Consider the following 14,777-nt stretch of genomic DNA (forward strand, 5'->3'; position numbering starts at 1 on the left):
GTGAGCACCCTAGACAGCTGAATATATATATATTCAGGTTCTTGTAATCAGAGAAGGATATTTAGCTGTAAGTAGCTTTGTAAAAAATATGTGAAAAGGAGAAATGACTAGGTAATAAATACCATGGAAGTGGTTGTTGATGACATTTTGTCATTGCCCTTTCTTTAAGGTCTATATCACTTCTCCATTCCGGAGGACATCACCCTTAGCGATGCCGTGGGAAGGGTGAAGGCAAATGACCGTGATATTGGAGAAAATGCCAGGTCAGCGTATGACATTATCGATGGAGATGGAATAGATGTTTTTGAGATAACGACAGATCCACAGACTCAGGAAGGAATTCTGAGACTGAAAAAGGTAAAGTTTAGCCAAGATTTCTTCTTGTGTCAATATTTCAGAGATGGCAATTCAATAGCCCAGATTAATTTATAGTGGAATTTATATGCCGTAGATGGGATGCGTCCCTATTCACAAAGTGTAAACACATGACTTATGTTTTATGAATAAAATACAGATTGATATGCACTGATATGAAACAAACTTATTTAGCTGCAGTATACACCTGTTTCATGAATAAAAAACTTTATTTTCTTAAACACATATGTACATATACTCGTAAAAAATCCAACATGCCTGCGGCTTCTCTGTATGTCACTGCTGTTTTTTTTTTTTTTGTTTTGTTTTTTTTTCCTTTTTTGCAACCGATCCATCGTAACAAGAGCAAACTTAACACTGAAAATTACAGTTTAATAGATTAGCAAGCACTGGCAAAATCAGCTCAGTTTTATACGGTGCAAAACGTTTTATCGTTTTGTTTCTGGACTTTGCGATACCTACACGATGCCTACATTAATAGTCGTATCTACAAAGTATCGACAATAACAATCAGCCATTTTGTTACAGACTTTCAAAAAGTCTGACACAAACAATTGTGGCTGTTACTTAATTAAACCATTTAAAATATATATATAAGGACAGTCCTACTACAGTAGCAGGCACAGTTTACATTGCATCTGGGTTGCTGATCGCATCATCATTTCCAGATTTATTAAATCCATTCATGGAAATGTCCGGTCTACTTTTAATGTTCTCAAGCAAATTGGCTTCATCACTGCCACTCTCATATCCACTTTGATATCTGACACTTTATTTATCTTGTCCATTGCTTCTTAACCTGTTCTGCATACCAGTCTGCCAGGGGGCGGGATCACTACGAGTACTGTATGCAACCCTCTTATTGGTGGAAGTATTATTGGTGATCCAATCAAAATAGCCAATAAAGCCCAAATAAAGTATCCACACGTTATAAGGTATATAGCCTAGATTAAGATGTGCGCTGTAATTTAAAAAAAAAATAGAAATGCAGTGTGGAGTAGTGGTTAGGGCTCTGGACTCTTGACCGGAGGGTTGTGGGTTCAATCCCCAGTGGGGACACTGCTGCTGTACCCTTGAGCAAGGTACTTTACCTAGATTGTTCCAGTAAAAAACCCACCTGTAAAATGGGTAATTGTATGTAAAAATAATGTGATATCTTGTAACAATTGTAAGTCGCCCTGGATAAGGGCATCTGCTAAGAAATAATTAATAATAATAAAACAAAAACCCTGAACATTCTTAGAAAAAAGGGTAAGTTGAATCATATTACAAAACTTAAATATGTTAAACACAGACAGTATTATTATTATTATTATTATTATTATTATTATTATTGCTTTCTTTAATAACCAGAGAGTAGTGACCAGAGCCTTAACATGTGCTACCACATATAGAATATTACATATTCTGTTGTCCAACATGTCTATTAAAGATCCTTCACAACAAGGTCAAAAATATTGATTTAAATGAGACTGCAAAGGCACAGAGTTGGAAGAGTCTTTGTTGTTGCAGGGTGTAAGCTTTTTATCTTCGAACCCTCAAGCCGAGCTCTCACTGGTGAGTGGGATGTGCAGCTTTCTGTTCAAGCCAGTGCTGGTCTTTGATGTTGCTAAATATGCTTCATGTTTACATACAGTAACTATGTTGCTTCTCACAGGGAAATACGTAAGTGTATAATAGAGCTTCTGGCTGCAAGTGACTGCCTCACCAGGGGATTAAAATGGAAGGAAATGCGGCAAATGTTTTTATTACATTTGAGAACCAGGTACTTCGTTTGATATAAAAAGTTAAGATTGCTCTAAATAACTCAAGTATTATTTATTTTAAATTTTCTAAACAGTCATACAATATACATGTACTCAATATTATTTATTTAGTTTATATATAGCCTACATTTACAGGTTTGGATTGATTGGACCTATAAATGCAAACTTAAAAAAATAATAATAATTATACTGTACTGAAGCTATTTTAAATTCAGACAGTTTCACTTCAGTAAGAATGCCTATTCTTCAGGTTTAGGTTCTGTTATTATAGCCCTCTTGCCACTCTGAGCCAAGCATAAGAACATAAGAAAGTTTACAAACGAGAGGAGGCCATTCAGCCCATCTTCCTCGTTTGGTTGTTAGTAGCTTATTGATCCCAGAATCTCATCAAGCAGCTTCTTGAAGGATCCCAGGGTGTCAGCTACAACAACATTACTGGGGAGTTGGTTCCAGACCCTTCTCTGTAAAAAGAAGTGCCTCCTATTTTCTGTTCTAAATGCCCCTTTACCTAATCTCCATTTGTGACCCCTGGTCCTTGTTTCTTTTTTCAGGTCGAAAAAATCATTAGGTCGACATTGTCAATATCTTTTAGGATTTTGAATGCTTGAATCAGATCGCCGCATATTCTTCTTTGTTCAAGACTGAATAGATTCAATTCTTTAAGCCTGTCTGCATGTGACATGCCTTTTAAACCCAGAATAATTCTGGTCGCTCTTCTTTGCACTCTTTCTAGAGCAGCAATATCCTTTTTGTAGGCGAGGTGACAAGAACTGAACACAATATTCTAGATGAGGTCTTACTAATGCATTGTAAAGTTTTAACATTACTTCCCATTATTTAAATTCAACACTTTTCACTATATATCTATATGGCTTTTTTTATAGCTTCCCCACATTGTCTAGATGAAGACATTTCTGAGTCAACATAAACTCCTAGGTCTTTTTCATAGATTCCTTCCTCAATTTCAGTATCTCTATATCTTTATAATGCACATTTTTATTGCCTGTTCTGAATGCTGTCTAGATCATTTTGAATGAACTTTGCTGCTGCAACGTTGTTTGCCACTCCTCCTATTTTTGTGTCTTCTGCAAATTTAACAAGTTTGCTTACTATACCAGAATCTAAGTCATTAATGTAGATTAGGAATAGCATAGGACTTAACACTGATCCCTGTGGTACACCACTGGTTACCTTGCTCCATTTTGAGGTTTCTCCTCTAATCAGTACTTTCTGTTTTCTACTTATTAACCACTCCCTAATCCATGTGCATGCATTTCCTTGAATCCCTACTGCGTTCAGTTTGAGAATTAATCTTTTATGCAGGACTTTGTCAGAAGCTTTTTGGAAATCGAAATAAACCATGTCATATGCTTTGCAATTATCCATTGTCGATGCTGCATCCTCAAAAAAATCACGCAGATTAGTCAGACACGATCTCCCTTACTGTAAGCATATTTTCCAAAAGTTTCCTTTTTGGATCTTATTATAGTTTCCATAAGTTTACATATAATAGAAGTCAGGCTTATTTGTCTGTAGTTATCTCCTTCGGTTTTGTCCCCTTTTTTGTGGATCGGTATTACGTTTGCAATTCTCCAGTCTGTCGGTACAACCCCTTTGTTAAGAGACTGTTGTATGATCTTGGTTAGCGGTTAGCAGAATGTATGAATGATACAGTATATGTAAGCACTACTGCAAAACAATTAAGAAAATAAAGAAAAGTTAACATAACATACATACATTTTATTTGTAAAATTGTGATATGATAGGGATGTTTTTTTGTTTGTTTGTTTTTAAACGATAGAGGGCACTGATTCTTCAAAACTTACTGGGCTCACTGCCTAGCTGCAGCATTGCCACTGGCTCCTAGCGTGAACAGGTTAACAAAATAAAAGCCTAATGCTGAATTCCTTCCTGGACTCATGCAGGCACTCTTTGCGGCTTCTGCTTCTATAGTGCCCTGGTGCCTGACAGGAAGTCCCCTGCTTGATCTAATGCCCAGCTGTGTCCTTTTACCAGCTGTGCCTTTCCAAGGCAGATTTCCAGGACTTGCCACGATTTGGAACCATTACTTTGTTAAAGAAGTCTGGCATAACTCTAATTCCAGAGCTACTTGCTGCACCAAAAAAAATAGCCCTACTTTAAAATTCAAGAACATCACCTGCAAGACAGTTATACTAGTAACAGTATAGTAATACTCTGAGCAGAAGGTTTATATTAGAGATGCCTTGATTAACAATATTTAATTATTCTGTTTTACATTGGCACTCTTATACAAATGTAGGCATTCCAGAACCACTGATCTGATAGATAACCTGAGGTTCGGTGTATTGTAATGACAATTTCATGTGGCTTTTTCAAATCAAATTATTACAGTCTGTAAAATGTTCCTTGTGGTCTCAGAAGATCAGTTTCTAAACAAGACAATGGTAACTAACTGTGCACATAGCAAAGAAATAATTGCCTATACCCTTGTCCTGGACAAACCTCAGTTGTCATTGTGGAGAATACATTAATGCTGAATTGATTTCTCTAGGTGGAGCTTTGGTGTTTGACACTTAATAGCAGACATTTCTATGCTGTTTATTTTCTTCAAGCCTAATTTTGGTGTGTAGGAGGGCTGGGCTAGCATCATCACATTATAAATCAGCAAACATTGGGGAATCTGCCCAACTTTCATCCATCAACATTAAATTAATTTGTTTTTTCCTGCTTTTGGTCATTAGTGAAAAGCATTCATCTCTGTCACTCTTACAGCCTCTGGACTTTGAGACCAAAAAATCCTATACGCTGAAGGTGGAGGCGGTCAATGTACATATTGATCCTCACTTCATCAGCAGGGGCCCCTTCAAGGATACGGCGACAGTGAAGATTGCAGTGGAAGATTCAGATGAACCCCCTGTTTTTTCATCACCTACTTATCTGCTGGAAGTACATGAAAACTCTGCTATTAACTCTGTTATTGGTCAGGTGACTGCCCGCGACCCGGATGTCTCAGCCAGTCCTATAAGGTATGATGTGGTATAACACTTACCTTTAAAAGTAAATGTAACTTGAATGGCTTGTTTGACAGACCCAGATTAGTGCTAACCTTGGACGACCCACTGTTATGTTAACTAATGTTAATCTGGGCCTGTAAAACCAGCGGTTAAGTTAAAGTTTTTGTTGTTGTTGTTGTTGTTTTAAAATATATATATATATATATATATATATATATATATATATATATATATATATATATATATATATATATATATATAACAAAACTTATTTTATTTCAATAAGGGTTTAGGATTTTTACAACATGAGATATCTTGAATGTAGTCCTTGCTCCACTTTAATGTTTTATTTAAAATAAGTCACTATATATATATATATATATATATATATATATATATATATATATATATATATATATATATACAGCTCTGGAAAAAATTAAGAGACCACTGCAAAATTATCAGTTTCTCTGGTTTTACTATTTATAGGTATGTGTTTGGGTAAAATGAACATTTTTGTTTTATTCTATAAACTACTGACAACATTTCTCCCAAATTCCAAATAAAAATATTGTCATTTAGAGCATTTATTTGCAGAAAATGACAATTGGTCAAAATAACAAAAAAGATGCAGTGTTGTCAGACCTCGAATAATGCAAAGAAAATAAGTTCATATTCATTTTTAAACAACACAATACTAATGTTTTAACTTAGGAAGAGTTCAGAAATCAATATTTGGTGGAATAACCCTGATTTTCAAGCACAGCTTTCATGCGTCTTGGCATGCTCTCCACCAGTCTTTCACATTGATGTTGGGTGACTTTATGCCACTCCTGGCGCAAAAATTCAAGCAGCTTGGCTTTGTTTGATGGCTTGTGACCATCCATCTTCCTCTTGATCACATTCCAGAGGTTTTCAATGGGGTTCAGGTCTGGAGATTGGGCTGGCCATGACAGGGTCTTGACCTGGTGGTCCTCCATCCACACCTTGATTGACCTGGCTGTGTGGCATGGAGCATTGTCCTGCTGGAAAAACCAATCCTCAGAGTTGGGGAACATTGTCAGAGCAGAAGGAAGCAAGTTTTCTTCCAGGACAACCTTGTACTTGGCTTGATTCATGCGTCCTTCACAAAGACAAATCTGCCCGATTCCAGCCTTGCTGAAGCACCCCCAGATGAGTCAAATTTTCAGCTTTGCCCAACACCTGGTCGTCTAATGGTTAGACAGAGACCTGGAGAGGCCTACAAGCCACAGTGTCTCGCACCCACTGTAAAATGTGGTGGAGGATCGGTGATGATCTGTGGGTGCTTCAGCAAGGCTGGAATCGGGCAGCTTTGGCATGAATCTATATCCTATAATATCTTCATATATATATATATGTTTAGTGGTGACATATTTGGCATATTTTCAGTGGAGTTCAACATCTATTTACCTTTATTATTGTGGGACTTTGGACACCGCCTATGTAGTTTTAAGCAGTATGGTTTCTGTGTATTTTAAAAGCTGAACAAGTTGCCATTAGAGGTCAACATGGATTGTTTAATTTAGTGTCTGTTCCTCGAGCTGCGATAAACTGTAAGTACATCCCTGAGGAATTAAAGAACTCTTCATTACATTATAACTTCTGTTTGGAATTATAGAACTCTTCATTACATTATAACTTCTGTTTGGAATTAAAGAACTATTCAGTACATTATAACTTCTGTTTGGAATTAAAGAACTCTTCTTTACATTATAACTTCTGTTTGGAGTTATAGAACACTTCATTACATTTTAACTTCTGTTTGGAATTATAGAACTCTTCATTACATTACAACTTCTGTTTGGAATTAAAGAACGCTTCATTACATTATAACTTCTGTTTGGAATTAAAGAACTCTTCATTACATTACAACTTCTGTTTTGCCATGAGAGTGGATTACCACCTTAGGCTATATTTTTGAAAAAAAACAATGAATCAGTCATGAGAGGAACAGCTCATTTAAACACAAGTAACTGCTACACATGGTATCAATCAATCAATCAATCAATCAATCAATATTCATTTTATATAGCACCTTTCATAGTGGACCACCATCACAAAGCACTTTACAAGATAGTGAGGAACAATGCATAATACATTAAATACAGGGAAATACAGGACATAGTACATTAAATACAAACAGTAAAGAAAGAAACTATGCAAATACATTAAATACAGGCATAATACATTAAATACAAGGCTAGAATGTGAATTCTAAACATTATGGATGAGTGTGTCATGCAGAATCATATGAATAAGATGGAGTAAAAAACCTGAAAAAGCAATTTAGACAGCAGCTAATAACAGATACCAGGCTTAAAGAGCATTGAAAGCAAGAGAGAACAAGTCTTGAGAGTTGATTTGAAGCGAGTGACTGTGGGAGCTGCACGCACTAAAGCTGGGAGAGAGTTCCAGAGAGTCGGGGCCGTGAAGCTAAAAGAAAGCTCTACGAGTGTGGTGCACTTTTGCTTGGGATGTACCAAAGTTTCTGGCCATTTTAATAGATGTGCATGTTATTTAACTGGGCTATATTAATCAGCAATAAGTAACTAATTAATTAATTAATTAACTAACCATTTAATTTGTTTATTGATTTACTTGCTTAGTGAGGTCTTATCTTCCGAATTGTAGAAATATACATAGTATGCGCTAATTGTGATTAACTGGCATACTGCAGTTGTTTCTAACACCTAAACAGTTTAAATATGGTTAGGATTAGTGAGTAAAGATTAATAAAACCTTCATTTCAGAGACATTCTATTGCAGGTATTGCAAACTGGACATAGCAACACTAATAAGAAGGATAATTTTACAAAAAAAAAATAAAAATAGGTTGCACTTTATATTATGGGCATAAATAACCAAATAATGGCATGATAATAACTATATAGTAACTACTGTTGAAATAAGTGTAATCACATGTACATGGACTGTGCCATGTTGCTACCATCTAACTACTAGATAGCCATTAATAAAAGTTCCCTGTTTTTTTCAGTTAGCCTGAAACTATCTAATATATTTTGGCTGGATAATTCTTAGTTTTATAGTAAAATATTATTATTATTTATTTCTTAGCAGACGTCCTTATCCAGGGCGACTTACAATTGTTACAAGGTATCAGATTATTTTTACATACAATTACATTATTTGTTACACATTATTTTTACATACAATACAGTTGGGTTTTTACTGGAGCAATCTAGGTAAAGTACCTTGCTCAAGGGTACAGCAGCAGTGTCCCCCAGCTGGGATTGAACCACATAACTATCTCAAAATAAATGTTCCAAAATGGTACTACAAATGAATAAAATAAGTTAAAGTGTTGTTTCTTAAAGTTACTTGTTTTACACTGTTGGTTTAGTTTTATTAATTAATTTCTTGGGCTTTAAAGCATTTCAGGGAGGGACCATTATGTTTGTCAAAGATTTCTGCCATGTTGTTATTCCCTTGTGTATAATCTATTGTGTGAATAATATAGACATAACTCTGATTTGTCAGAGGGAATCTATGCACTATAAGGTGATGCCCCCTATAGTGGAGGTACTTCCATAACATGTGCAAGTTGCTTTTTTGTTGGTTTGTTTTTATTTGGTGGAGAGTTAACCTATAGTATTTAAGGGTGACTAACTGCTGAGCAAGAGAGGAGCAGCTCAGTTTGGGATTGGTCTTGAAAGAACCTCAATATACTTCTCAGAGGAATTAAACACAAAAAGGGATGTGAATTGCAGACAACAAGCTGCTTCTGTTTAAAAGCCTTTGATGTCAGGGTAGAAAATTCTTGGTGTACTCTCATCGGAGTGTACAGGTAAAGGTTTACTGAATAGTTCTGGGATGCACATCAAAGGTAGGTGTAATGCAGGAAACAATATACCGATTAGTTACAGAAGGAAATCATAAGTCAGACTCTCAGTATTCATCCTAATCTAATTTAACAAATTCAATGCTTATGCTTTTATCAAAATTCATGTTTTTGTTTCTCAAAATTGTATGAAGCTAAAGCATAATGTGTTACACAGAACTGGTGCTTAATGAGTTTTCAGGGAAAGGCTGGAAGGGATTAAGAAAAGTGACTGCTCCCCTTCCTAACTCATATTTAAAATTTGAACCCCATCCCGGGCGGTCCAACATACACATTTGTTGGTCTCTGGCTTCAAAAGACATTGATTGAATGAGTTTACAGATGTATTCAGTTTGGTTAGCCAAAATCTCTGGTTGCCAAAAAACCGTCTGCCCTGAGCAGATGCCCAGGATTCAATGAGTCTGGACAATCAAATTCCCCCCTTTTTATCCCAGGAGTCAGTTATTGAAGTCTGTGCGTCTGTTTTGCTTCATTTCCAACCACAGAAAACAAGTATTCCCCAGAAAATACAAAAGCAAGACACCAAATGGTATGCTATATAAGTCTATTTTTATCAGTCAGCTGATGCTGATTAATATATACTGTTTAAATGTACCTGCACCTAAATGTACCTGTTAATTGTACCTACATATGTGTAATGATGTATATACTAAGAAATAAATGTCTTTATACATAATTCAGGCACGGATGAGCAAATCCATCACATAGTACATGACATGTTGCCTGCTGAACTGCTGCAGCTCAACTGAGCTTCAAAAATATGCCATTCCCACAACCCTTTCCCCCGGGAAACAAAGAACCAATGAAATGAAAGTTCCTTCGGTCATACAGTCAATTATAAGACATTGTCGTACCAATAGATAACGGCACACTGTGGAAGAACACAACATAGTCCCAATTTAAACTGAAGAAACAACAAAAAACAAATAAAAATAAGAAATGAAATAACATAAAGCAACTCAATGCTATTAACGACTTTTTAGGGAATGCTTTGTGGCAGCAGTTCTTCTTTGCAGTTCAACCTTATATGAATGTGTAATTATGGGCATTCCTGCATAAATTCGCAAAAGTGGGGTGGAGATGAGGGTTCTCAAATATTATAATGAGATGTACTAAAGCTGCCGGCAATTGTGAGACTTACAATTACATCTATTTGTTGAGAACTTTTGAAATCATGTTTTAAACCGTTGCAATTGTCGTTTCCCAGTCCACTTTTTCACATGCATTGCCAGTTGTGCTCAATGCATCCATGCCTCACAATATTAAAATATTATGGGAACTTTAATGCCCATTTGTTGTTATGCTGCTGCTATGTCTTATCTTCAGTGAGTGGCGCACAGCAGACTCTTCTGGGCCCAGCTCATATCAATAACCAGCTGTCAATAACCAACGTTCTGTTGTCTGGCACTGCTGAATGTTGCTTCATAAATAACTCTAGAAAACATCCTGGATCTGGCCCAATAAACATTTATTTATTTATTTATATATTTTTTACTAATATGAACCACACCCACACATGGCCTACGGCTTCTTTCAGCCAATTACTCGACATTAACACCAAATTTATATTTCTCATTTGAAAACAACTCAGTTAATGCTAATATATTGTGAAAAATCACAGTACTAATGGTATTAAATTGACATTTGGGTTTTCCTCCAGGCTTGTATTAAGACTGTGGTAACTTAACATATATAATATAAAGAATTGTAGAGAATTTGAACTTTTTATAGCTAAGAATTATTAATTGGGCACTATTCAGACCTAATCTTGAAATATCTATCAATCTTGATGCCACATTATTGTCTTAACTGGTAATCTGTAGCTAGTACAGTAATTAGCCCTTGGCAATAATTATAAGAGTTTAAAGGTCGCTATACTGTGCATTTCAACCCACAAGAGTCCTTGGTTTATTACCCAGCTCACAAGGGGTTGCTGAAATCGTATTGACTACATTCCACATACAATTTGTCAATATTATCATAGATTATAAGGATATTTGTTTTATAGGTATTCCATCGATCGGCACACAGACCTTGAGAGGCAGTTCAACATAAATTCTGATGATGGGAAGATAACCCTGGCAAAAGCACTCGACAGAGAGACAGATCCATGGCACAACATTACTGTGATAGCCACCGAAATCAGTAAGTACAAGACATTAACCAAGGTTGGCTTAACAACTTGTGGGTAACCTGTTCAACCCTCTTTGAGTGTTCCTTGAAGTGTGAGCAAGAGTGATATGTCACCTACTGAAACCTGCTGGAGGAATTGTAGCAATTGCTTTACACATGGAGAATGTGAATGGATCTGTCTAACCAGAACCTGCATTCTCAGGGGAGCGGTGATGGTTATCTCGTACCTGACATAAAAGCTATAGTTTTCAGCTGTAGAGAAAGTGTATTGCATTCACAGGTGGAGTGTGGTGGAAATGGATGATGCAATTAATCATATAAAAAATGCTTACTTTGCAGTTTCCCACAAAAACATATTTGTGGGCCTGGGGCTCAAGAGTGGCGCATCCAGTAAAAGCACTCGCTAGAGTGGAGAATGCGCTCTATAGCCTGGACGTCGCCGGTTCGAGTCCAGGCCATTCCACAGCCGACCGTGGATGGGAGCTCCGAGGGGGCGGCGCTCAATTGGCCGAGCGTCATCCGGGGGGAGGGAGGGTTAGGTCGGCCAGGGTGTCCTCGGCTCACCGCGCACCAGCGACCCCTGTAGTCTGGCCATGCACCTGCGGGCTTGCCTGTAAGCTGCCCAGAGCTGTGTTGTCCTCCGACGCTGTAGCTCTGAGGCGGCTGCACGGTGAGTTCGCAGTGTGTAAAGAAGCGGGCGGCTGACGGCACACACTTCGGAGGACAGCGTGTGTTCATCTTCACCCCTCCCGAGTCAGCGCAGGGGTGGTAGCGGTGAGCTGAGCCTAAAAATAATTGGGCATTTCAAATTGGGGAGAAAATAATAATAATAAAAAAAAACTGATTGGCAACGACTAAATTTAAAAAAAAATATATATATATATATATAGTTGTGGGCAAGAAATGGGATGTGATAAGATTATATAACTTTTTTCTTCTGTGTATAATACAGTACTTGACATTACCAGATGTTTTTCCATTGATCCCCATTGGCAAGTCCAACCAATGAAAATAATGTAAATAAATGTGCCTCGTTTTCTGAACAGAACTGCTGTCTAGAAATGATTCCCATTTTTAAAAGCTATTCTGCTGTGAACATGAGGAATTGTATTCCCTGTCCCATTCTATCATGATTTGCCACCCAAACCGCTGTGTGTTCTGCTGCTTGCACCAGATGACATCTAACTAATCAGATTGAATTCCCAGCTGTCAGAGTGAAAGTCACTTTAACAGCCTGCCACTGTGCAGGTCCAGAGCTAACACCTGAAATATTTCAGATACAAGCTCCTTTCAGTGCATTGCAAGATACTACAGCCAGTTAACAAAAACAATTTGTTTCATGGGTCGATCTTATAAATGATTCCTTATTTATTTAACTATTTGAAGATACGTGTGGTTAATTCATGATTAGGCCTTGTATACTGTATTAACATGTACTATACTAAAAGTACTACAGTCAACTATTAAGAAAGTCAACAAACTTTTCAGTTAAAACCCTCATCAGTGCTTTGAGTTATTAGTAAATGTTTTATTTATAAGACAATTCTTTTGCAATGTTTTAGTAAACCTGTATATTTTAAACACCTAGTTATATTGTTTAAATTCCTTGGGTGAAATTTGCCAGTGGCCTTCATCCTGCCATGTCGTATTAATGTGACATTTTGGTTTCCAAAGTACTTAAAACCATTTAGGGTATTGAATCACATTTGGTACGCAGATATAGTCTGTGATTCTCTTGGTCTATTTTAATTACGGGTCTATAAAATCTGACTATTTGCCAATGGACAGGGGACTTTCTGGTTTCTAAATCAGGGACCAAAGCTTTCAGATACTGACTTCAAATGTGTTAGACAAGGGTATTCTATGAGTCTCTCCATACTTTTCCATACAGTATATTGGCACTTATATGTGTTAGATATAATAGGTTATATATAATAGCAAGGAGTAAATTCATTGCATATATCTAAATAAATATATTTATTTAGCACATAAATTCATGCCTTAAGTGACTGTCACTTTCATTCTACATTTATTTGGATTATTTTTGGTTTTAGTTCAGTGGGCTGACCAGGATAACCATGTTTAAACCCTACAACAACAACAACATATAAATACATAAATAAATATATAATGAAAAAATATATATTTAAGCAGTAGAGCCCATCAATGCGGGCTCTATCGTGTGGTAGATGACTGCAACTGGAATTATGCGTCCCTAGCTGTAAGTGAGGGCGGTAACAAAAGTCAAGGTCATCTACCACATGGTAGAGCACGCATCGAGAGGGCTGTATTGCTATGACCTTGACTTTTGTTACCGCCCTCTCCTAGACTCATACTCGAAACTTGTTGTTGGAGGCGGGGCGTCAGTCAAGCTGGCAGGGAGTGGATTGGCTGGTGTGGAAAGAACTGAAGCAGTGTTGGCAGTTTGACTGGCTGGTTTGAGGGAGGATGTTGTTTGGATGCAGCTGATGACAGAATTGTGGACCAATCGTGTCTTTCTTGTTGATTTGCTGTCCAGTAGCTGCGAATTGAGCCTTCACTGCGGTGTCCTGTCACAGACATGATTTCTCTTGTCTCTAGACCAGCATCAGAAAGTAACTGAACAGTAGTTGCTCTTATAAAGTCATACTGACCATTTTGTCTTGTTTAGTTCATTTTTTTGTAGTTCCAAGTTTTGAAGCTCATGTTCCTGTATGTTGATAAGTCTTTCTTTATTAGTTTTGGTACTGAGGATTTGTTGTTGTAGATGTTCGGCAGCTGGATTGTTTGTAGTCGGTGAGGATGGCAAATTTACCCACTCCAGTATTGATATCTTTCCAAAGAAATCAAAATTGACATTCATGGTTGACATTCATAGTGTTTAAGTAGCTTTTTATGTTATCAGATCAGTTGTAGATTAGAATGTTAAGGAAAAAGTATTTATGCGTGGATTGATTTAAAATGTAATTCACAGTTAACCACTTCAACATTCCAGCGGGCATCTATGCAAAATAGAAGCCTGCAAGATCTGGAAGCTGATTGGCTGTTCGCACTCAATCGTTTTCTAAATTAATTTATTCTTTCATATGTGCAAGTGTATATACCCAGTGATAAAACTGGGATGAGCTCACAGTATGTGCAGAGATACAGTATGTGTCCCCAGTGTCCAACGACCATTTTGACTGAAACCAATGTTCTGGCCGGGGGCTTGGAGGCCTAGGCGGCACCAAAAAGCTCTGGGGTTTTACATGTTCTCAGATACATTCTGAGCCATTTTAGACCACTTTCATAATCAAATTTTAATCCAAAAATGTATTTTAAATATCAATTACTTGTCAATTTACTAGAGGAACCAACATTATATCACGCATGAATGAAGGCAGTTAAACAGTTTTTGAAATGGTACTTATCAAACATTTTACGTGTATGCCTAATTCAAATAATAGTAATTTTATAAAACCAGTAGCACTACATATAGACATTATATAGAGTTTGTATATATAGTATGTATTTGTGTCTTGTACAGTTTTGTTTCAAAGAAAATGCTCTAATTGACAGTTTAATGTATTTCATTCGAGTGATTGTAAAAATAGTAATGTTCCACGTCATTACAGTAACACTAATCGTGGTCTCTGCAACGAGGAAACT

At 36.8% G+C, this 14,777-nt stretch overlaps 1 protein-coding gene across 2 annotated transcripts in view; it reads left to right on the forward strand.

Annotated features, from left to right (window-relative positions):
- LOC117424848 (cadherin-8) overlaps window positions 1-14,777 on the forward strand; it is an 80,036-nt gene that overhangs the window by 55,735 nt on the left and 9,524 nt on the right. For both annotated transcript variants that reach the window (XM_034041567.3, XM_034041569.3), the window contains exons 6-8: window positions 170-357; window positions 4,896-5,149; window positions 11,026-11,162. In XM_034041567.3, coding sequence (XP_033897458.1) covers window positions 170-357; window positions 4,896-5,149; window positions 11,026-11,162 — 579 coding nt within the window. The remainder of the gene's footprint in view (window positions 1-169; window positions 358-4,895; window positions 5,150-11,025; window positions 11,163-14,777) is intronic.

The sequence above is a fragment of the Acipenser ruthenus genome, chromosome 19, assembly GCF_902713425.1.
Source record: "Acipenser ruthenus chromosome 19, fAciRut3.2 maternal haplotype, whole genome shotgun sequence".
NCBI classification, from domain to species: domain Eukaryota; kingdom Metazoa; phylum Chordata; class Actinopteri; order Acipenseriformes; family Acipenseridae; genus Acipenser; species Acipenser ruthenus.